The sequence below is a fragment of the Crocodylus siamensis genome, chromosome 1, assembly GCF_052110815.1.
Source record: "Crocodylus siamensis isolate JL-2025a chromosome 1, ASM5211081v1, whole genome shotgun sequence".
NCBI lineage: Eukaryota > Metazoa > Chordata > Crocodylia > Crocodylidae > Crocodylus > Crocodylus siamensis.
The window spans coordinates 292956488-292979529 of NC_143395.1; the positions used below are offsets into that span (position 1 = coordinate 292956488).

At 45.2% G+C, this 23042-nt stretch overlaps 1 protein-coding gene across 1 annotated transcript in view; it reads left to right on the top strand.

Moving 5' to 3' along the window:
• The window catches only part of OCA2 (OCA2 melanosomal transmembrane protein), a 416292-nt gene that overhangs the window by 35669 nt on the left and 357581 nt on the right, over window positions 1-23042 (top strand). The window contains exon 2 of the mRNA XM_090031667.1: window positions 11353-11625. Coding sequence (XP_089887793.1) covers window positions 11357-11625 — 269 coding nt within the window. The 5' untranslated portion in view covers window positions 11353-11356. The remainder of the gene's footprint in view (window positions 1-11352; window positions 11626-23042) is intronic.

Here is a 23042-nt window from a genome sequence, read left to right on the forward strand (position 1 = left end):
TTTAAGCTTCCACCCTGCTCTGCCATCATTTAGCTTGTGTATCTCTGATTTAATTAGCCTACAAAAGGGGGTGCTCAATCCCTAGCCCATGGGCTAGATCTGGCTCCCAGTGCTGTCATCCAGCTCTCAGAGCTCCTCACAAGTCAAGAAACTGGGAAGCAGGGGAGCAGTGGCACTGCTCTCCTGCTACCAAATTTCCTGATGTATGGGGAGCCCATGGTCCTGTGTACTGGATCAGGTGCCTGATTCTGGTGCATGGGACTGTGTGGGAGCACTGCTGGTCCCTGGGGCCTGATTCAGGCATGTGGGAGCCAGCCAAGGGCCTGCAGGGCCTGGTTCAGGTGAATGGGGCGTAATCTGGCTTGCAGACTGGTGCTTTGCTACTCATCTGGCCTATGGGTCCCAAAACTTGAGCACCACTGGTCTGTAAGGTGCAAATATATTCTGCCTTCTGCATAAAAAACATTGCTATTGGAGATTTGTTTGGCTACCACAAGAGGTCAGCGTGTCCCTGTATTTATTCCATATTATTCTAATGTTCGCTGTTTAACAAATGGATGTATTCGGCTGTGTGCATGGGAGAAGTAGAATGACAGTGAAGAGACAATCATTTACTGAAGGAATCTCAAAAGTCGCCACTTCAAAGCCTCACTTAAAACTATAAAGCACAATATTTGGAACACCAAGAAAACCCTGCATTACACTATAAGTAAATGCAAGAGAGGCAAGGCCAATGCTCTGCCACTGCAATGACAGGGAACTAGCTGATTAATGTGGCTAGGGTCAGAAATTAGACATAAACTGGCACAAGTGATTAGAAACTGATTCAAATCTGTTATCATAACAGAAATTCAGTGTGCATAAACTGCTTTCAAAATGCCAAAACCAGTTTAAGATAAACCTGGATGGATATAGTATTAGACTTAACTGATTTAGGTTAAATTGCTTTATTGAACTTATGTCCCCGATCCCCTGCTGATTCAAATTAACTCTCAGACCTCCAGCATCCCAAGATGTTTTGCACCTACCCCACAACGCCCCACTCTGCTTGTGGGTTAGTCTTGGCCCAAGATATCCGGAGCAGGGAGGCATGCTGTAGCACTCTCTGGCTTCTGGCTTGGGCACTGCAGGCATGTGGCTGCATTTCCAGAATCAAAAGTGAATGTCTGTTCACTTGCTTATCAGTTTCATCTGTGCAGTTTAGACTAATCTTCAAGGGTTGAAGTCATTCAACCTTGGGCATTTTGACTATCTGTACTGAGTCTATCTGTTAAAAAAAATCCTAGGAAGAGGTCCCAGTTTTGCACAACAGAAGTCATCTTGCCCCCCCCACAGTTTCCCCTCTTGCTGTTATGACATAGGGGGAAAATTTCTTTTTGACCCCAAATTTTGTAATCAGTATCACTCTGAGCAGAAAAGCAAGACCATCCAGCTAGGAGTGACTGAGTTCCCTAAGCACTGCAATGTGCTATATAAATAAAACAAGCCCAAAACAGGATAATATTCTGTAATCTATCAAATTAATTGGAAAAAGATATTGCATTTGAAAAAAACCCACACAAACTGGCTCATTAAAGATTTCATGAGGCTTCCAAAACTGCAGGGGTAGGCAAAGTCAGGATGATGGAAAGCTTAATTGATAAAAACAGACCTGGATCCTTGGATAAAAGGTGCTCTGTAGGTCTGTGGCCCTAGCCAGCAAAGAACTGAAGCATACATTTTACTAGGTCTGGCAAGAATGCAGTGATCACTCGGTTTAGTAAACATGGGTATATTTGAATGAGAAGCAGTAAGCACATTTCTGCAGTCCTTTGGTCTCTGACCAACTGACCTGAGGGACCATCTCCCAACTCCCAACTTCCATATTCTTCCAAGTAAAGGAATATCTCCAAATCGTAACTTTTATCATTATATTTTCCCTCTTAACAATAAGTACAAAAATCAGTTAAGACCCATCTACAGAAGAGAGGTTACTAGTACGTCACTTTGGAGTAAATTTTTACTATTTAATTTCCTATTTCCTTTTTCCTTATCTGTTTTAGCAAATCTCTGCAAGTCTTTTAGGAGGTTTTGCTTTCTTCCCTGGCCAACAAAGAATCTGACACTTGGAGGCACCTGAGGGAATCTGCTGGTTTGTTGATCGGCAGCACTGAATCCAGGGGAATACACCGTTGTAGCTGCATCCTCCTTTGGTTTCTAGTCCACCCAAAATTTAAATTGAATTGCCTCCAGTGGCAGCAGGTTTTCTAATTCGGCAGCAGTGAGGGAGTCAGTTGACTTCACAGCTCACTATTGCATGTGATTCCTTCAAAAATCTTCATTCCACTGGTGTTAAGGACTCTTTCTCTTTTTTAATGGTCTGTATATTCCCCTACTCAAGCTATCCTTTCTCCTCTTGGTAATGTATTTCCTATTTCATAGCCTTGCGGACTGTTTTTAACTCATTCCAATAAAGTTATATTTGTTTTTGCATTGGTCATAAACTGAATAATATATGTCTAGGGACCAAGCATTATTAGTAAAGCTTCTAGTTTCTTTTTACCGGGAGAAAAATATTTGTTGTGTTATATGTGATGATGACACCTCACCATCTTCAACCCCCATTTTCAAAATTGTAGATTCAGCCATATTGATCTGGTTTTGTTTCCTTTTCTGGGGCTAAGGTAGGAACTGTTGGTTGAGAATATTCCACATCCACCTCTTTTCTTGGGTCTTGCGAGTATGCTCAGCATACTCGTAGGGCCTGACAATTACACCTCAATGTGTCCCCCGGTCTATTTGTACCATGTACAACCATGGATTCAATAGGTACTTCATAGTATCATGCTGATCCCACATATTTAAGAATCACTCTGTCCCTAGATTTTAATACTGGAAACTCCAAGGCTCTTCTGTGAAACTACCATTTTTGTTTCTGTTTCTGAGTTTCTTTTGTCTTCCTGACAGCGTCATTATCCTGATCTTTCAGTAAGCTGTCACAGATTGGCAAGTTAAAATGTATCTGGCGACCCATTAATAGCTGTGCTGGTGACCAGCCATTTGCTAGAAGTGTAGTTCAATATGCCAATAATGCTTTTGGAAAGTCACCCCCACTGTTAAATGGGGTGGGTTTTTTTAATGCTCTGAACAGACCATTCTGCAAGGCCATTTGACAGATATTAAATTAAAAAAAGCACAAACTAGGCAAAACACTTGGGGTCTTTAATAAAATTCCACTAATGTAGAAATAGTTACATCTACGTTGCGCAGTATGAAACCTATTCAGTTTAAACCGAAGTCCTGGAATCGCAGAGGCACGGGGTGCAGTCTGGACTTGTCCCAATGGACTGCACCCATGCCTCTGCCACTGCCTGCAGCAGCGCTGCTGACTGGGGGTGGGGGCAGTGTCCTGGATGTCCCATATTTTCTTATGGTCACCCTCACATATGCCTACTGCTGATTAGAGGAGCTCCAGGGATGTGCTAAGCAACAACTGTCCAGAAAGCATCTTGCTAACCAAGGATTGCTGAGATGTAGAGATGTTGTGTGTGCAGACTCTGCTCTATTTTTCTCTGGTTATACCTAGCTTGTAGATTGTGATTGGCAGTCTGTGCCAGCAGGGATAGCTTTAGGGTGGCTGTGCAATGGGAGGGGGCAAGCATAAAATTGCCTCCTGGTCTGAGGCTGGGGTCCCTACCTATGTTATGGGGCAGAAAGGTGGATATGTAAAGAGGTATTCTTCTCTAGTGCAAGCACTGCCTAGGGTTTCTGCAGGTAGCTTATATGCATTACCATTTTAATGCCTGGTATGAAGAGCAGGCTGGGGGATGGAAGGGAAGTGTCCGAAGTGCCTGTTGCTATTGAGGGAAACTGTCATTGCTGAGCTGCCATAGGTGAATGTGAGGTGGTTTGTCAAATGTGCCCAGAATGGGGGCTGCTGTAGCCTATGGCAAGGCCAGAATCCTGCATGTAAAAATGTGCTTTAATGCCCCTTCTGCTGCTCCTCTGCTTGGTGTGTGTGCATGTGCATGCACATCTCTTGGAGGAAGAGCACTCAATCTGACCTATAGCCTTTATTTCAGATTGCTGCCTGGCTTGGAAAGGTGAGTAATGCCAACATAATGTTTTTTTCCCAAGCCTTCAGAGACAAGGTGTATGGGGTCATACCTCTCCTGGAAACTCATGATGCAATAAGTAATGGAAGAAAAATACAATTTCTTCATAGAATATGTAGAGTTAGATATGCTACTTTGTAGCCTGTTGACCTTTATGGTTTAATCTTCATTCCCTTTCTGTTGCTCCAATGCTATGCTCTGGGAGGCTCAGAGAGACATCAGGGAGAATAACATTTTAAAAAGTGATGAAATGGTATTCAAATATGTCACAGAGATATTAACGATTTTAGTATTATGCACCAAAAGGCCTTTCAAATGAAATTACTCATGCAAATTGTTGATCTCATTAACACTTGAACAGACTTAGGAAGAAGTAAACATTTTGCATTGGTAGGTCATTAAACATTTGCAACTGGATATTCAGATATCTGGAGTAGGGTAGAAAGAAGCTGGGGAGATGACATGAACATTACACTAGACTTGTCGAAGTCAGAGTGAATTTTCTTATTTGGCAGCTCCTTTTTAGGTCTCATCTCACTTTGCTTATTGTGCACAAACTAGTATGTACCAAGAAGACAAAACTGAAGCAGATTCTGTTATGGCAAAGTCTCCCTCTCTCTTGTGATGACTTCTCTCAGATGACTAATATCTGATGTGTACGGTGTGAGGTAAGAAAGATGGAGTGGATATGGAGGAAGAAGAAAAAGAGAGAAGTCCTGTAACTATAGAGAGATGAGATGACACACATTTTTGAATACTAAATAAACTGTCTATGATTCTCAGATGCCATGGTGATAGTTACCTTAGCAATGCCTTAGCTACATAGATAATCATAGTCAAACATGCTGATTGTGGCAAAGAGACACTTGTATTTTTTACCCAGCTTTTATGAATGTGCAGTAAAGTGATCTATGACTTGGGATCAAAGCTTTAGTTTTTTTTATCAAATTCCACATCCTTAACATTCTGTTATTTTCATTGCCTGTAATTCCAAAAATATATGTCTTTCATACTGACTCAGTTTAATATGTACATATTTTCACAGCTGTTGTCCAGATCTATCATATTTTTTAAAAAAAAGGAAAGTCACATCTCAATTATCATTTACTGAGCAGCTTAACAAAATCAGCGTAACATGCAAGTTCTGAAGTGAAATCGACAAAACAGAGCCATTAGCTTTTATATTTGAACTCAAAATCATCTGTCAGACTTTGTAAATTTATTCAATAGAGTGTAATGCATTTTTTATTTTTTCACCAATATTGTTTATCTTCCTTACCGCAGGCGACAGGATAGTTTGTCTATTTAAGGGACTGTCTAGGAAGAAACATTTGTTCCGTTAAGACTCAGTTCTCTTCTGGGTTTTGTTGTTTTGTGCATTATGTGTTTGTGAATGAAAACAATATAAAGAAATTGTGTAAAGGAGTATATTTTTCTCTTGCTTTCTTGCTTTTCTTCTCTTAATTTTCTTATAAGAAAATTAGGGAAAGGACAAAGAGGCAAATGTATACTCCTTATACTGATGACTGCCAGGCTACGTATGACAGAAAGAGTCAAATTAGCTGAACCCTGCTGGAAACACAGGTTAGCAAATGAGAATGTAGGACATAGGATATGAATAAAGGATAAGGAATAGGATAAAAGAACATCAGAAAACACTGCAGGTAGTGTGTATCTAAGCAAATGCTGGTGCAGACCTGTCTAGTGAATCTTTTATTCATGGACGTTGCATGCTTCCTGAGGCTAGGGGGGCACAGTGACTGCCACAGGTAGTGGTGGTGGTGTTGGCAATGGGGGCATGGTGGCAGTGAGCGGGGGGAACTTCTGCAGGCAGCTGCGGCGGTGCCAGTGGCAGGGGTGGTCTGAATGGGGAGCTCCTGCAGGTGGCCGTGGTGGTGTTGGCAGCTAGGGAGAGGGGGTGGTGAGTGCCGACCGGCGACCACCTGCAGATGCTGCGGCAGTGTTGGCGGCGAGGGGTGGGGGTGAGTGAGTGATGACCGCCTGCAGGCGTCACCAGCAGCGTCAGCAGCCGGCAACCTCAGGGGGTGCACCACCAATTGCAGGGGGTGCACATGCACCCGCATGCACCCCCTACGCATTGCCAATGCTTTTATTGTTTGGGGGCAAAACCCTTATGCTACCATTTAGAATGGGGGCTTTTTGGTTCCTTTTCTGGAGGTAGGAAAGATTGGTGACTTTTGTTTTTTTAATTAAATCTTGACTCTTCTGGAGCACCCTGTATTCATATGAGCTGACTGGGCTTCTTGGCCTGCCTCTTCTATCCCTTGTCAGTGCTTTTTATTTCAGTGTGGTTTTGCTGACATTCCATGATGCCCAAATTAAAGAAAAAATAGCTTTATTTTTCAGGACAAGTTATTTCTTGCCTAGGGAGTGAGAGAGACCTAAAGGTGCTGAAAATTGCCATTAACTTCTGCTGCCTCCTTTTCTGTTAGTTTTCTCATAGGTATCAGATGGGAATCCATTCCTTAGTTTTATTCCCTAGCTCTGCTCCCTGCACGTTCTTGCAGAGCTATGCGTGCTCGGTGCCATTTCACAGCCTCCAAGGAAAAGTGAACATTTGCTGTGTAAATTCTGTCATCTTCTTTTATCAGGCTGGAAGGCCTTTCAGGTCTGTTTTCTCTCCTTTTGTTTTCCCTCAGTGCTAGGGAAGCATTTGGCTCTTAGTACTGGCTACAATTAGCAGTGTGATTTTCTAAGGGGGAATCATCTTTAACTGAAGTCTCTTCTATGGCTCATGTATTTTGTGCGATTCTGAAGTACTTTTGCAACACTTTCCACTCTCAACTTTAATGAGCACATCATTACAGGTTTTTTTTAAATTGCTATGCACTAAGGTATTACTGTAATTTCTGTTAATCACAAGCTAAAACTGAATTTTCATTAAGTTACTTGATTTACATTTCATACGGGTAACCAGTTATCTGTGAAATAGCAGGTTGCCTTCATGAGGGCCTCCAGCTATAGCGTAGTTGCAGTATGGCTGCAGCATTTTTGGGGCATCTCCTTACTAAGAATATGGCCATTGTCTTAGGACGCTCTGCTGCCACTGTGGCTGCGGTAGAAACTGCTGAATTCATTAGTAATCGAACTGTAGAAGAACCTATTTATATATTAGCTGTCCCATTACTGTGCAAGAACAAAATTTCTGAATGGAGGAGTTCATCTGCCTTGTAGCTATAACAGGTAGAAGAGAGAAATATGATGAACAGGGGGGCAAAGCAGAATCTAGGGCAGGGTTGCACCCTGGCGACTGTTTCAGAGAGGTGTACCAAACCCCAGAACCCTAGAAACTGGCACAGGGAGTTGGCAAGGGAAGTTCCCGCTTTTATATAGGGGATGCTGGGGATTAGGGCCACAAGCCCACAGGCTAAGGGATGGACACTGGTAAATACATATACGGTGCATACACTTAGGATCTGGGTAACAGGAAGCAAACAGTGACACTTCAATGTGGTGTTCTTGGGCAATTTCATCACACTAGCAATGTGGTGACACTGCCCAAGAACAGGTAAGTGGTAGAAAATGCTGACACTGTGATATATATACACTTAAGAACCTTAAATCCTCCCCCATCTCTGGACGGCTCCAAACCAGTCTCTGGTCCCATAAAATGCTTAACTACCCTTGCTTCATGTCTGAGCCTCACTGATACAGCTCCCAGTCCTAGCTCCACCACTCCTTCCAACTCTCTGGCCACACATCTCCCTTTTGGGGCGACCCATGCTCCAACTCTGCTCCTTCTGCTTCCACCTGCCCCCCGCTGTCTTCTGGGAGTTATAGTTCATGTTGCAGTTCATTCCCCTAGTCCCCTGGAAGCTTCTGGTTCATGTTACAACATTACAGTACATGACACCATCACAGTGCATTACAGAGGGATAAGCTTTTGTAGGTAACAGGTAAATCCCTAGCATCCAATGAATTAGGCTATTATCTACAAAGGTGTATACCTCTCTGAACCAATTAGTTTCTACCCTGCTCTGTCTTCTGCTGACCTGAGACTAACAAAGCTGACTGTCTCTCAAAACAGAGTATGTTAATATGGAAAAAAACAGTATTTTTTTATCTATTTATTAACTTTCGGGATATGAGCAGCCATAGCAGGTATCTCATACTTGGAATTGTAGCTTATAGACCTAGTGAGTCACCTAATGGCTTCCTGTGACTACACATTTTTTTCTTTCATGTCAGTGCAAACAGAAACTGAGGCTCCCTGTGACTTACTTTGTGCATGTCTATGTCACTAATTTACCATGCAAGGCAGGGCTAATTTGCTCAGGTATAGCACTATGGATGTTGGAGGTCATGTGTGCTGAGCATCTGAGTGTGTTTCAGGATGCTGCTGCCTGGCATGGTAAGTGGGAAGCAGAGACATGCCTTTCTCATCTTTCTGCACATGGCAAGTTGTGAAAGCCTAATTTGTTTTGCAGCACGTGACCCCTCTCTCTCTCTCCTCCCCCCCTTAGATAATCAAACACGATGATTGTGGCAGACACTTGTATTATTTTTAACCTAGTTTTTATAATTGTGCATAGTGATTATTTGTTTGTTTGTTTTACTTCTAACATATTCGCTGTTGATGTGAAGAGTTGCTGGAGTAATTTGCACAGCAAGTTTTATTGGTCATAAAACTAAATCTAAAATGCATGTTCTTCATTGCTGTGTACTAGCACTTTGTCTGTTGACCATCTACACATAAGCTGAGCACTCCTGTAACACTGTTCTGCTTTCTCTGCTCTATTGCAAACCAATTTTGCAGGAACAGAAGATCAAACCTAGGCACTACACCTCAAGCAAGGCTATGTCAAATAGCTGCATGTTTCAGTTGACTATTATTGTACAGTCAAAGACCTTTCCATTGACATACTTAAAGAACAGATTTAAAATGACTTGTGTCACACTTAAAATGCAGGCATCTTGTTCTTTTCTTTTCTGGATTCCTAGTAGCGAAAAAAGCATTGACTCTTTTAGCAATCCATGTGGGTGCTCAGATTAACAACCCCATTTGGAGAAACATCCGTAGCTTATCATATTTTGTTTTGTTATTCCATTTTTAATGTTCCATATGTCTAAAGCTTGTGAGTTATTTATTTTTCTTACTGGTCTCACAAGAGGGACATTGCAGATGCTTTTTTTTAAATTTCACCCACTGACTGTCTCTTTATAACCCGTGTCAATAAGTTAGCTAAAATTCCTTTATTCAAGTTAAAGGTTTGTGTCCTACAGGGTTTATATATATTTTCTCAAAGAAATAAGTTAGTAATTCATATATTTGAGTCATAAAGACTGCCCTTACCAAAATTCCTTTGGGGGGCTTACAAAAGTGACAACACTGACCACAAGATGAACACGAGCCTGCAATGTGATGCTGTGGCTAGTAGAGCGACCAAAACGCTGGCTTGCATCCATAGATGCTTCTCGAGCAAATCCCGGGACGTCATTCTCCCCTTGTACTCGGCCTTGGTGAGGCCGCAGCTGGAGTACTGTGTCCGGTTTTGGGCTCCACAATTCAAAGAGGATGTGGAGAAGCTTGAGAGAGTCCAGAGGAGAGCCACGCGCATGATCAGAGGTCAGGAAACCAGACCATACGACAAGAGGCTGAGAGCCATGGGAGTCTTTAGCCTGGAAAAGTGCAGGCTCAGGCTGATGGCCACCTATGGTGATCTGGGGGAATGTTTGTTCACCAGAGCGCCCCAAGGGATGATGAGGTCGAACGGTCATAAACTCCTGTGAGACCGTTTCATGCTGGGCTTAAGGAAGAATTTCTTTACTGTCTGGAACAGCCTGCCATCAGAGGTGGTTCAAGCACCTACATCGAACACCTTCAAGAGTAAATTGGATGCTTATCTTGCTGGGATCCTATGACCCTAGCTGACTTCCTGCCCTTTGGGCGGGGGGCTGGACTTGATGATCTTCTGAGGTCCCTTCCAGCCCTAATGTCTATGAAATCTATGAAATTAGAAACAGAATAAAATATTAAAGTAGAACAGTGCACCAAAACAAGCTCCCTCTTCCCCACAAGCTCTTCCAAATTCAAAAGCAATACACTCCACCCAACTACATCCCACTACCTGCCTCAGACTAAAGAGAATTTTCTCCTTGCCAAAACTAACCTCACTTCCCACAAAAGGAACCAACTTGCCGCTTACCCCTCCATATATCCTCCCGTCCCTTACCTACTCCCACTCCCCTTCCTCACACCCAGGAGAGCTCCTCTTTCCCATTACTGTCCCTCCCAGTACAGTACCTCCCTCTCTCAGGGAGGGCTATAGATATCCACAAAACCCTCATCCTCCTGTTACTCCTCAAAGAAACATTGTTCAGATTTAATCAGTAACAATGAGGCATGACTTGTGTTCCCATGAGAAGCAGCAGCACAAATTTGCTGTGTTTTTTGGGGGTATAATTCAGTGATCTTGTCCCAGTGTGTTACTGCTCTTGAGTTTCTCACTGTTGTCTTGACATCTCTTTCTCTGAGGTGCTTACACATTAGTTATTGACTTTTATTGTGTTGTCAAGTGCTTCAGGATAATTCATATATTTGAGTGCACCTTCATTTCAGGGTCTTATCTTGGTTGATCAGTGGACATGCTTGAGTTGCCATATTGCAAAGTAATAATTGACTTAATGTGTACTTGCTGGTGCTTGTGTGTGTCACTAGGATGTATTATCTCATGCATCTTTTAGCTACTCAGCTGTTTCCGGACTTTAAGTGGATGGGGAGAATGGGCATGAGGGGTCTGGGGGCACTCCTGCATACACAAGCTGGAGTTCTATGTTCAGAGACCCTTCAGGCTGTGCGCATATATGTTTTCTGATGTTAACAATCCAGGAGTTAATTGCAAGTGCTACAACTCATTTACTTTGCTGATGGTGATTGTACAGGAACCCGTTTCTCATTCTGATGGTCACAGTGGCAGATTTCAAACCTGCCATTGATTTAGCAATGATTATTGCTTAACTTATGTATTAGATCCATGTGAATTGGAAGGAGATTTTCTGGAGGGAATCCTTCCATGTCAGACTGAAGAGAAGACATACCTTTTGAAAACAATGACTGTTTTGAAGCTGCTCAGAGGTTTGAAATCATTAATGGGATTTCTGGTGGAAATGAATTAGCAGGCAGAGTACAGGTGGTCAAAAATGTATGAAAAATCTTCCCTAGCATTTTAATATATGGATGCTGACACACGTGTGTTAGTCTCAATACATTATTTGCTTTTTTGTCTTCTGATCCCAGGAATATGTACTTAGATAACAAAGAGGATGAAGCAATATCAAGGAAACTAGAGATGGAGATGACCCAGACATCTGCACATCGTGCAAGTTTGCCTGGAAATGTGGCATCTGAGCCAGGAACCAGAAACCTCAATGAGCTGCAGTTGTTAAAGGAGTTTCATGCAATGGTGGCTGTTCAGGGGGAGCCCCCAACACCCCATCAAAATAGAGCAATAGGGCAGGATTGTTGTGTTGCCCTGGGGAAAGATTTCAGCCCACTTACCATGCAGGGAAGGTAAGAGAGAGAACAAACTGAATCATTTTCTCCTGTTAAAAGTTGTTTTTGTTCCCTGACAGCGTAGCTAAACACTACGTTTTAGTTAACATCTTTCTACAGTCCATGGAGTGGGAAGCTTGAGAGAAATTTACAGCAATCTTAATTGCCTGGGGAGGGAGACAGGTTCATTAGATGCCTGAACTAATATCAGCCTTTATAGGAGCTCTGCACGAGTTTGTCTGTGTTTTTAAAACCAGGGGGCCTGGGTTTCCTTTCCAACTATATATGTTAAACAAAATGGTCACAAAATCTTTTTATAAGGGCTATAAACACCCTTATACAAAGAAAAGATAGTGCCCCCCCACCCTCCGGATAAAGTAACACCCACATTACCTAGCTACGTCTCAAGGCTTTATACTGTATGACTGTTGCTAAGGACTCAGGACAAAAAAATTGCACAAAGGATGCTGTTCTGACACTAAGCAAGCCATAACACCACACACAGCCATTTGGGGTGTGACAGGCACCTACTGAGAGGTGTCTCCTTCACTTCCATTGCTGCCAACTGTGAGAAGATCTGGCCCCCAGTGTGTGTAGTTGTATTGTTTAAAAATGGGGACGCTGTGGCATTATACACTTTTTCTCTCTGCTTGAATAATTTCAACTTGAATAAAACCTACAAGTATATAAGCATCAGGACCTGGGAGAACAGCTGTTCACCAGAGCTCCCCAAGGGATAACAAAGTCTATGTCCACAAACTCCTGGAAGGCCGATTTAGACTGGACGTAAGAAAAACTCCTTTACAGTCTGAGCATCCAGGGTCTGGCACAGACTCCCCCCAGAGGTGGTGTAAGCACCTACTCTGGACCAGGCGCAGCTGGTGAACTCAGACTGGTGGGACAGGTGGAGTGTCCCATGGGAGTTGGGGGGGAGGTTTGCAGCTGGCCGGCAGTATGGGGGTAGGTTTGCAGCCTCCTCGCTATTGGCTGGAGTGCCTGGCCAGCTGCAAACCCTGCCCCTCACTCCTGGCTGGCTGCAACCCCCGCCCCCCTGCCCCACTTCCATGGGACACTCCACCCACCCCACCAGTCTGAGTTCACCAGCCGCACCTGCTCCGGACTCATAGATTCATAGATTCATAGATGCTAGGGTCGGAAGGGACCTCAATAGATCATCGAGTCTGACCCCCTGCATAAGCAGGAAAGAGTGCTGGGCCTACATTACCCCAGCTAGATACACATCTAGCCTTCGCTTGAAGACCCCCAGGGTAGGGGAGAGCACCACCTCCCTTGGGAGCCCGTTCCAGACCTTGGCCACTCGAACTGTGAAGAAGTTCCTCCTAATATCCAATCTAAATCTGCTCTCTTCTAGCTTGTGGCCATTATTTCTTGTAACCCCCGGGGGGCCTTGTAACCCTTGTAACTCATTCAAAAAGCATTTGGATGTTTATCTTGCTGGGGTCATTTGACCCCAACAGACTTCCTGCCTATGGCAGAGGCGCTGGACTTAATCTTGCAAGGTCCCTTCCAACGCCTAATATCTATGAAATCTATGAAAACAGTGACTGGGCTCCCAGGAACCAAGTACAGTAGAAGTTCTGTTATCTGGCACCTTATAACCCGGCATGGTCCACTAACTGGCATGCCGGCTTGTAAGATAAAGTGCAACTGGAAGTGCCCATCATGGCACTTCTGGTTTCTCCGAGTCCCCATGGCTTGGAGCAAAACAGCCTGAGCTGCTGAGCCTCCATGGGCTGGAGGCATAACAGGCTGTGTGGGACCCACCTCCCTGTCCTGCAGGTAGAGTACAGGTGATCAAAAATGGCCCCGCTGGAGGGGAAGCAATCCTGCGGGAGGAGCGGAGGGACGGCCCAGATGCGGCATGAGAAGTGGTGGCCGGGGCCGCTCAGTTAACTGGCATATTTTGTTATCCGGCATCCCCCATTCCTGCGGTAATACATAGAGAAAATGAAGCTGAAACAAACATTAGGGAGTCCAATGAAGGAGGGAGAAAGTTTAAAAAAAACAGTTCAGAATTGTTGTCTGGAAACTTCAGCTGGATACTTAACAGATTATAAATCCAGAAGGGACCATTGCAGTAATCTAATCCGACTCACTGCTTATCGTGAGCCATAGAATTAACCCAATAATCCCAATATGCAGGATAACCTGCAGAGTTGAAATAGATGGGATGCAAAAGAGAGGGGATGCTTCATTCTGGAGACTGTTACACCAGTTGAAATGGTCAAAGGAGTCACACTGGAGAGTGTGTGTGTGTATGTGTGTGTGCATGTATATAAATATTTTTGTGTGTCTGCATGTGTATCTAATATATATTTGCATGTCTGCATACATACACACACACAAGTATATATAGGGGGAGGAGGGTTGGTGGTGTGGTGTGAATCAGACAAGAATTCTGCTTCAGGTTTATCTGTAGTCAAGTCCTCTCACTTGAAGAATGAGGTTTTTTTTCTTTTCATTATTCAGGCCTTTTATTGTTACAGGGGAGTCAAGGTAAGGATTTCTGTGCATCATAATTGCCTACCTAACATTGTATGTACCTTATTTAGCTATTATTTTAGAGGAAAGTGGAAATTTCTAACTCTTGAAAGCATAGCTGTAAAAGCCCTAAGTGCAAAGAGTCTTTTATATTGATTTTGGAGCACATAAGGACTTATAAAAAATGCCAGAGATTTTATGAAGAGTCTTAAACCATGTAAAAGCTCCTTAATTTGAAGTGCAGAAGAAACAGTGCTGTTTGGCAGTCAAGGTGTACTCTTTCAGCAGCATAATGATAGTTAAGAAGAATGTGTAGGGGAAAATGGGTTCAGTCCTTTAAGGAGCCAAAACAGCTCCTTTGGAAAGGTTGGTGTACAACAGTGGTTAATAGGACTAAGAAACACAGTTTCTTATAGTAAGTTACTTCTTATAGTAACTGCACAGTTAATGAGCACAGTTTTATGAGATTTACCTCAACCTCAGTCTATAGATAAACAGTGAAGATTAAGACTTATTAGCTCCTGAGTGCACCTCCTTGCAAATGCTAGATGTAGTTTCACAAATTGTCTTGTAATAATTTCATTTTCCCATTATGTAAGGTACATTTACGACATGTAATCTAGAAACAAATGTGCAATGACAGTACCATCACCCTACAGTGATTTGTATGATCTTTATAATAAAAAGGTAAGTATTATTCATTGGTAAAGGAGCTCTTGGCATTTTTCCTCAGCTGATCATTCTCCTTGAATTTAATTGCTGATTTCTACACGTAAATGCATGTGAAAATATAAATAAATCTTACACCATTCTTATTTGGCTCTTATCATGCATCTTATTATTTTTCCCAACAGCAAAAATCTACGCTAAGCAAAGGAGGATTATAGCGGAAATGTATGGGCTGGAAGGACATTTTTTAGTCTCTGATCTTGCTATTACTTTTATATTAGCCTTACTGCTTGGAATAATTCTATTAAAATCAATGGGACTGCTCAATATAATAAAGATAAAAAAAATCATGAGTCTTTGCAGGATTGGCCCTCAAACTTTGTTTGAGCAACTCCAGTATAATGAAAATTTAACTTGTAATGTAATTTATTTTGATGTTTTCCTGCTGAAGAGTACTAATGATGATTTAAAAAAGCCAAGGAAACAAAGTCCTTTCCCCAGGAAAAAATCCATTCATTTGCACGGTGGGTATAGTTTGTTTTAATGTATCTATTTAACTTAAATTGGTTAATTTATCTTTCAGGGACATTATTCTGGAGGTTTCTTATTGTTGAAATATATGCTGGAACATGTTGCTGCAGTGAAGCAATTTAGCAGGACTGAGGATATATATGTATCAATCACTGAAATTAACTTTAAGAAATGTTTCTTAAATTAATTAGCTCTGGTTTATGAAAGTTTATACAGCTCTGATTTTGTTAATCTGTGAGGTGCATCTCTACCCTGCCTTCTAGCTGATTTCAGACTAACATGGCTAACTATGGCTCTCTCAGATTAACTGGATACTTTCATCTTGGGAGATACATGATCCAATCATCAGAAATAAATCTACTCCTTTCATTTGGGGTGCCTTGAAGTCATTTTTTTTTCATGTACTGTGAATACTTCTTGCTCGAGGTGATGCAAAGGTTTAGGGCCAGTTTGTTCAATTGTCATTTGATTCGCCCCTTCGGCCTGAGATACAATTTTACTTATTAAATCCTCTGACTGCAGCTTTGACCCAGAGGTCACTTAGAACTCCAGTGTTTCTTGCTGCTTCTTTCTAATTTTATTTGACATATGGCTCTAGGTCAACTACCATGGTTGTTTTTGGCATTTTGTCTTTTCCAAGAACTGCTCTCCTGGCTCACTCTTTCAATGTGTTTAGTTTTTTGATCACCACCTTATTCCCTTCAGTATTGCTTTCTCTCTCCCTTCCTCCTGGGCTGATTCTTGCAGAGTAAAAACTTTCCTGACTTAATGTGCCATTTTGAACACCCTTCATATTTTGCACCATCCCCTTCTATAGATGGCACGTTCCCAACAATCAAGTCCACTATCTTCTCTTTCTCTGCTCTCTCCTTATGTGCAACCCTGACTCTTACCTCACATCCACATCCCACACTGCTGAGCATCTCTGGAGTGACCCCCAGGGATCCAGTTTTCTGTTTCCCATGGAAAAACAGAAAAAAAATGTAGATTTTCCTTTTAACCAAGAAAAATAAGGATTTTTCATTTTAACAGAGAAACACATGGATTTTCCATTTTTACAAAGGGCTCTCTGCAGGTTGGTAGAGTTTCAGCCTGCAAGGGGCTGGGGGAGGTGGGGGGAGCAGGAGGAGGGCAGTCATGCAAGGGGCACCATGTCCATGTATGCACTCACACATGCACATAACTGCCAGGCAGCCTGGAGAGCAGACCGTGCAAGTAATCCAGGAGAGCAGATCCTCCAGATGCTGGGAAGGGGGTGGGGATTGAGGCCCCCATAGTGATGTAGAGAGGGAGGGAGTTGGGCAGGGCTGGGGCTGGGGCTACTGCCCAGCTGGAGTGGTGCTAGGGTCCTGGGGCTGGAATATAGTTTCATGGTTGGTAGGGTCAGAAGGGACCTGAGCAGATCATCAAGTCCGACCCCCTGCCATGGCAGGAAAGAGTACTGGGGTCAAACAACCCTGGCAAGGTGTTCATCTAGCCTCCTCTTAAAGACCCCCCAGGATAGGAGCCAGCACCACTTCTCTTGGAAGTTGTTCCAGACCCTAGCCGCCCTGACTGTGAAGTGGCTTCTCCTGATATCTAGCCTAAATCTACCCTCTGCCAGCTTGAGACCATTATTTCTAGTCACTCCTGGCAGTGCCTGGGGGAACAGGGACTCCCCCAGTGCCTGCTGGTCCCCTCTGACTAGTTTGCAACAGGCCACTAGATCCCCCCTCAGCCTTCTCTTGTGGAGGCTGAACAGGTTCAGGTCCTGCAGCCTCTCCTCATAGGGCCTGCCCTGCTGCCCCCTGATCATGTGGGTGGCCCTCCTCTGGACCCTCTCCATGTTGTCCACATCCCTCTTGAAGTGCGGCACCCGGAACTGGACACAGTACTCCAGCTGTGGCCTGACCAGTGTCGCATAGAGGGGGAGTATCACCTCCTTGGATCTCCTTGAGATGCATCTGTGGCAATAATGACTCCAAGATCCTTTTCTGCCTCTGCACTGCCGAGAAGGGAGTTCCCCAGCCTGTAGGTATGCTGCTGGTTCCCCCCCCAGGTGTATCACCTTGCACTTGTCAGTGTTGAAACCCATCCTGTTCTCATCCATCTACCCCTGTAACCTGTCCAGGTCTGATTGCAGCCTATTCCTCAGTTCTAGCGTGCCCACTTCCCCCCCCATCTTAGCGTTATCTGTGCATTTGAACAGGGTGAATTTGAATTTTTTCTGTAGCAGCTAGAGCTAAAGCTTCCCCCATCCCCAAATCCCCAAATAACCAAGTTAAAGCTGTGATCAGTTTTAAAAATATATTTATCTATATTTGTTTCATCATAGTATCAGAATTAGTGTGGTATGGCATTATCCCAAAAACATGAACTGTTACGTTTTAGATACAGAGATAAAAGTTCAAATGGTGACATTGTTTGCAACACTGTATTTTAATAATGCAGTCTTCAGTTCACTGAATTTAGTGCTAGTCTACCATCAACTTCACTGGGTACTGGATCACTGGGCAGTGGATCAAACAAGGTGTCTACTGGTTGAGTTTGTACAGGACATGACAAACTCTGTGTTATTGCAATAAATTGAATTACCATGTATTTAGCTTCATTGGAATCACCCTTGTCCAAGTCACTGTTGAAGATGTTGAACAGTGTGGGCCCAAGGACCGAGCCCTGGGGGACCCCACTGCCCACATCCCTCCAGGTCAAATAAGACCTGTCCACCACCACTCTCTAGGTGTGGCCCTCCAGCCAGTTAGTGTCTCATCTGACTGTAGGTATTGGCACCACAGTCTCCTAGTTTTTAATGAAAATGGGGTGAGAGACAGGGTTGAAGGCCTTCCTAAAGTCCAGAAAGACTGTCACCGTGACACCTGCATCCAAGGATTTTGTGACCTGGTCATAGAAGGCCACCAGGTTGGTCTGACCTGCCTCTAATGAACCTGTGTTGGTTGCCCTTAAACATAATCTCCCCTGCTGGCCCCTTGCGGACATGCACCAGGATAACTCTCTTAAAAAGCTTACCCAGGACCGAGGTAAGACTGATTGACCTATAGTTTCCTGGGTCCTTCTTCCTCCCTTTTTTTAAAATGGGAACCACATTGGCCCTTTTCCAGTCCTCTGGCACCATGCCAGAGCACCATGAGTGCTCGTAAAGACATGCCAGGGGTCCCACTATGACCTCTGCTAATTCCCTCAGCACTCTGGGATGAGATTGTCAGGACCTACTGATTTAAATATGTCCAGTCCCTCTAGAAGTTCCCTGACTAGGCCCTCACTAACCCTAGGCCTCGGTGCACCTCCCCTAGGACATACAGGAGTCCCGGGGGGGGGGGGGGGAACCCGGTCCCTGCTCATAAAAATGGAGGCAAAGAAATTGCTAAATAGGTTAGCTTTGTTGTCTGGTGTGACGACCAGATTTCCTAGCATGTCCTGCAGAGGCCTCACATTACCCGGTACCTTCTTTTCCCTGCTATGTATTTAAAAAAGGACTTCTTCTTGTCCTTGATCTGGGTAGCTAGTTTCAGTTCCATCTCCGCCTTGGCCTTCCTGACCACCTCCCTACAGCCCTGAGCAACCAAGGTATAGTCCTCCTTGTGAAGGCCCCTCCCTTCCATTGTGTGTACGCCTCCTTTTTAGCTAGGAGACAGTCCCGTATGCTTTTGATGAGCCATGGGGGCTTTTGTACCCTCTTGCCTGCTTTGATCCGTGTTGGGATTACTCTCTTTGGGCTTGGAGGATTGTCTCCTTAAGGAAAGACCACTCTTCCTGGACACCCAACTCCCCTCCCTTCTGGGACGTCAGTGCCTCCCCGACTATGCTCCTTCCCTCATTGAAATTCGCCCACTTGAAGTCCAGAGCTGCTGCCTTGCTCCAGGCCTTTGCCACCTTGTGCTGGATGGTGAATTCCAGCAGGCGATGATCACTGTCACCCAGGTGGTCGAGCATCTGCAGCCCCCTCACCAGGTTGTTGCTGGTGGCCAGCACCAGGTCTAACAAGGCATCTCCCCTGGTGGGGCTGTGCACCTCCTGGGTTAGATGGAGGTCCTGCATTCTGGCTAGGAACCTACGTGAACAGTCAGACCTGGCTGACTGCTCTTCCCAGCAGATGTCTGGAAAGTTCAAGTCACCCATGACGACCACGTCCTTTGACCTAACTACCTCCATGAGCTGACTTAAGAATTCCCGGTCTAGCTCTTCCCCTTGGTTGGGTGGTCTGTAGTAGACTCCCACCGTTAAGTCCCTTTCCCCTTGACTTCTTTGTATTCTAAACCAGAGCACTTCAGTGCGCTCCTCCTCTGACCCAGTGCCATTCATTGAGGATGTGTATTTCTCCTTGATGTAGAGCGTCACACCCCAACCTTTCCTCCCTGTCCTATCCCTCCTGTACAGCCTATAGCCCTTGATATTCACTGCCCAGTTGTGCGTTGGGTCCCACCACATTTCAGTGAGCCCCACTATGTCTGGGTTGGTGTTAGCTAGCAGGAGGGTGAGTTCCTCCTGCTTGTTCCCCATACTACAAGCATTAGTGTAGAGGCATTTGAGACCTCCTGAAGATGCATGCACTGGCCCCCTAATCTCAGTATGCAGCTGCAGGGTCCTGGTGGGGAACAGGATGGAGCCGTGGGTGTCTTGTCCAGGGGGTGGATGGGTTAGGCTGGCTCTCTGCTGCTGCACACACTCCCAGAGGGAGAATGGGGGGCATGCTGCCCCCCAGATTTGTGTACAGGGCAGGGGCAGGGGTGGGTGTGGGCTGCCTGCTGCAGGGTGAGGCTCCCTTCCCTGCTGCCCTCTCCTGGGACCTCAGCAGCTCAGCAAGGTGTAGCAGGGCAGAGTGAGGCCGGGTAGGGAAGCTTGGTGCTGCTGCCACAAGCCCCATGCCACCATGGCAGGGTGGGCCCTGCCTACTCAGAAGCAGTGGGGGGTGGGAGTGCATAGGTGTGCCCCTCAGTGCTGCCAGGTGGGCAGAGGGTGTCTTCATAGGGTGGTGTGGGCTCCTAGAAGTGGCACCAATATTCCCTACCTGGCACTGCTCTGCCCTGCCATACCAGGTCCCACCCGCTGGGCTACAGAGGCCCTGAGGGGAGGGCAGCAGGGCAGGGAGCCCCGAGCCCACAGTGGACAGTTCGCACCTGCCCCCCATGGGCTCTTCCCTGGCTGTGCCACCTGTGGGTGTGGGGAGCCATGCTCCTCTCCACTGCAGCAGCTTCTGCCTCCTGTGGGAGGGCAAGGGGTTGTAGACTTGGGTCCTGTAGGTGGGGACTGAGGGGCGCCAGCAGGATTGGGGGGCTGTGGGTGGGGAGTGAGGGGCACCAGCAGGGTGGGAGGGGCTATGGGTGGGGAGTGAGGGGCCTGGACCTGGGCCTGCATCCTAGTGAGTGAAGGGGGAAGGGGGAGCACTGATTTTCAATGATGATAAACCCAAAATCAAATACCAAAATTTACAGGGTCTTCAAATTTATTTTATTATAGTGATTGCAGAACTGGTAGGCTTCCAAATTGCTTTAAAATTGTAAATATATCAATAAAACATTGTGTTCAGTTGGTACCTATATATATAGTGACATTTCGTTTTAATCATGGATTTTGGGTTTTTTAATGAGAGAATGTGTTTTTTATCAGAGAATTTGTGATTTTTAAACAGAGAAAACCAGGATCCCTTGTGTCCACACAGGCTTTATTCTAATCATAGAATCATAGAAAATTAGGGTTTGAAGGGACCTCAGGAGGTCATTGAGTCCAGTCCCCTGCTCAAAACAGGACCGTTCCCAACTGTATCATTCTAGGCAAGTCTTTGTCTAGCCAGGTCTTAAAAACCTCCAAGGATGGAGATTCCACCACCTGTTCTAGTGCTTTACTACTCTTGTAGGGAGAGTTATTCCTAGTATCTATCTTAAAATGTCTTTGCTGCAACTTGAGACCATTGCTTCTTGTTCTGTTACCTGCCACTACCGAGAACAGTCTAGCTCCATCCTCTTTGGAACCAGCTTTCAAGTAGTTGAATGCTTCTGTTAAGTTCCCTTCAGTCTTCTCTTCTTCAGACTAAATAAGCCCAGTTCCTTCAGCCTTTCCTTTTGAGTAGGGACCTAATGAATTTAATGAATTTATGGCTGAAGTGGGGTGCACTGTGGCTTCTTTAATTTTGCAGATTCCCTTGCGCTCCTTCTCTCCCTCCCCTGCCCCCATTGGTGGATGGCCCTGAACCCTGCTCGCAGCTCACTCTTGATGAGTGGGAAGGTGAAAAAGGTGGTTTTAAATATGGTGCTGTTTTCTTTTTCCCACCAGTGACTGGTTGAGGGACTCCGAGTGGCCCTGCTGTTTGCTGCTGACTGGTGGGGAGGCAACAAAGGTGCCATGTTTAAAACCACAGTTTTAGCATCCCTGTTGATCAGGAGGGAGTGGTGGGGTCCTCTACTGATCAGCAGTGTGGGGGCAAGGATCATGCGGGGAAATCATGCAAGATTAAAGGAACTGCTGCACATTCTACTTCCACCATGAATTCAATAGGTCCCTACTCATGAGTCATATGCCCCAGTCCCCTGACTATTTTTGTTGTCCTATATTACAAAAATAATATAGATTTTACTTCTACAAAGTGAGGAAGAAGATGAGGCATAATGCTTTGTCCATGCCTCTGCCACAAGATGGGGAGGCAGTGCCCATTCCATGAAAATCTAATGCTTTGCTAACATTGGTCTGTCTTTTTATCATTGCAGAGACTGTGTGTGTGTGTGTGTAGACATCAGCTTCAGCTGATACTCCCTCCTGTGTACTCTTGAGTGCAAGAAAGAGAATATGTGAGTGCTCATACCAGTAGCCTTACTATTCCAACTAACTAACGTGTTGGACATCCCTGTGTCAGCACAAATCTTATTTCTACCTGCAGTTAGGGGTTACTTGTGCTGGACCTAAAGTAGGGGTGGGCAAAATGGCAGATCCAGCTGGTGGCTGGACTCCATTTCCCCTGCCTGTGTGGCTGGAGCCAGTTGCCATGACTGCTCCAGCAGCATCCATGCTGTGATTGTATGGGGCCAGGATTTCTATGGAGACTAGCCCCAGCCATGCTGGTAGGGTGCATGGCAGGGTGGGCAGCTGCTCTGGGGCTGGGATCTTGCAGTGGTGATAGCATGGTCTGGAGCCAGAGCACAGCTGTGATCTGCAGACTGAATGTTTGACTGCAGGCAGCAGACTGTGGCTGTGCCCCGGACCATGCTGTCACCAGAGCTGGGGCAGAGGCATGATCTGCTGCCTGCATGTCGCTGCCTGGAGCATGCAGGCTGCAGATCATGGCTCTACCCTGGCTCTGGACCACACTGTCACCACTGCAAGATCCCAGCCCAGCCTTGGAACAGCTCCTCGCTCTGCTGCACACCCTGCCAGCACTGCTGGGGCCAGTCTCCATGGAAATCCTGGCCCCATGCTATCACAGTGCAGCTGCTGCTGGGGTCTTCATGGAAACCAGTCCCATACATGTGGGCCGGGGCTACTGGGAAATGGAGTCCACTGCTGGCCAGATCTGTCCTATGGGCTAGACTTTGCCCTCCCCTGACCTAAGGATACAGACACACAACACATTGGCTGGTGTAAATGTGGAGCTGACACATGACCCGATTGGAATAAGCTGCTCCACTTTGAAATAAGGGTGCTGCTTGGAAAGTCATGAGTGGCAAATTTACATTGGTGCATGGGTCATCTGTTTGCAGCTGGGTAGCTGTTTGCTTAAATAAGCTTTTATTGACTCCTCTGCCAGC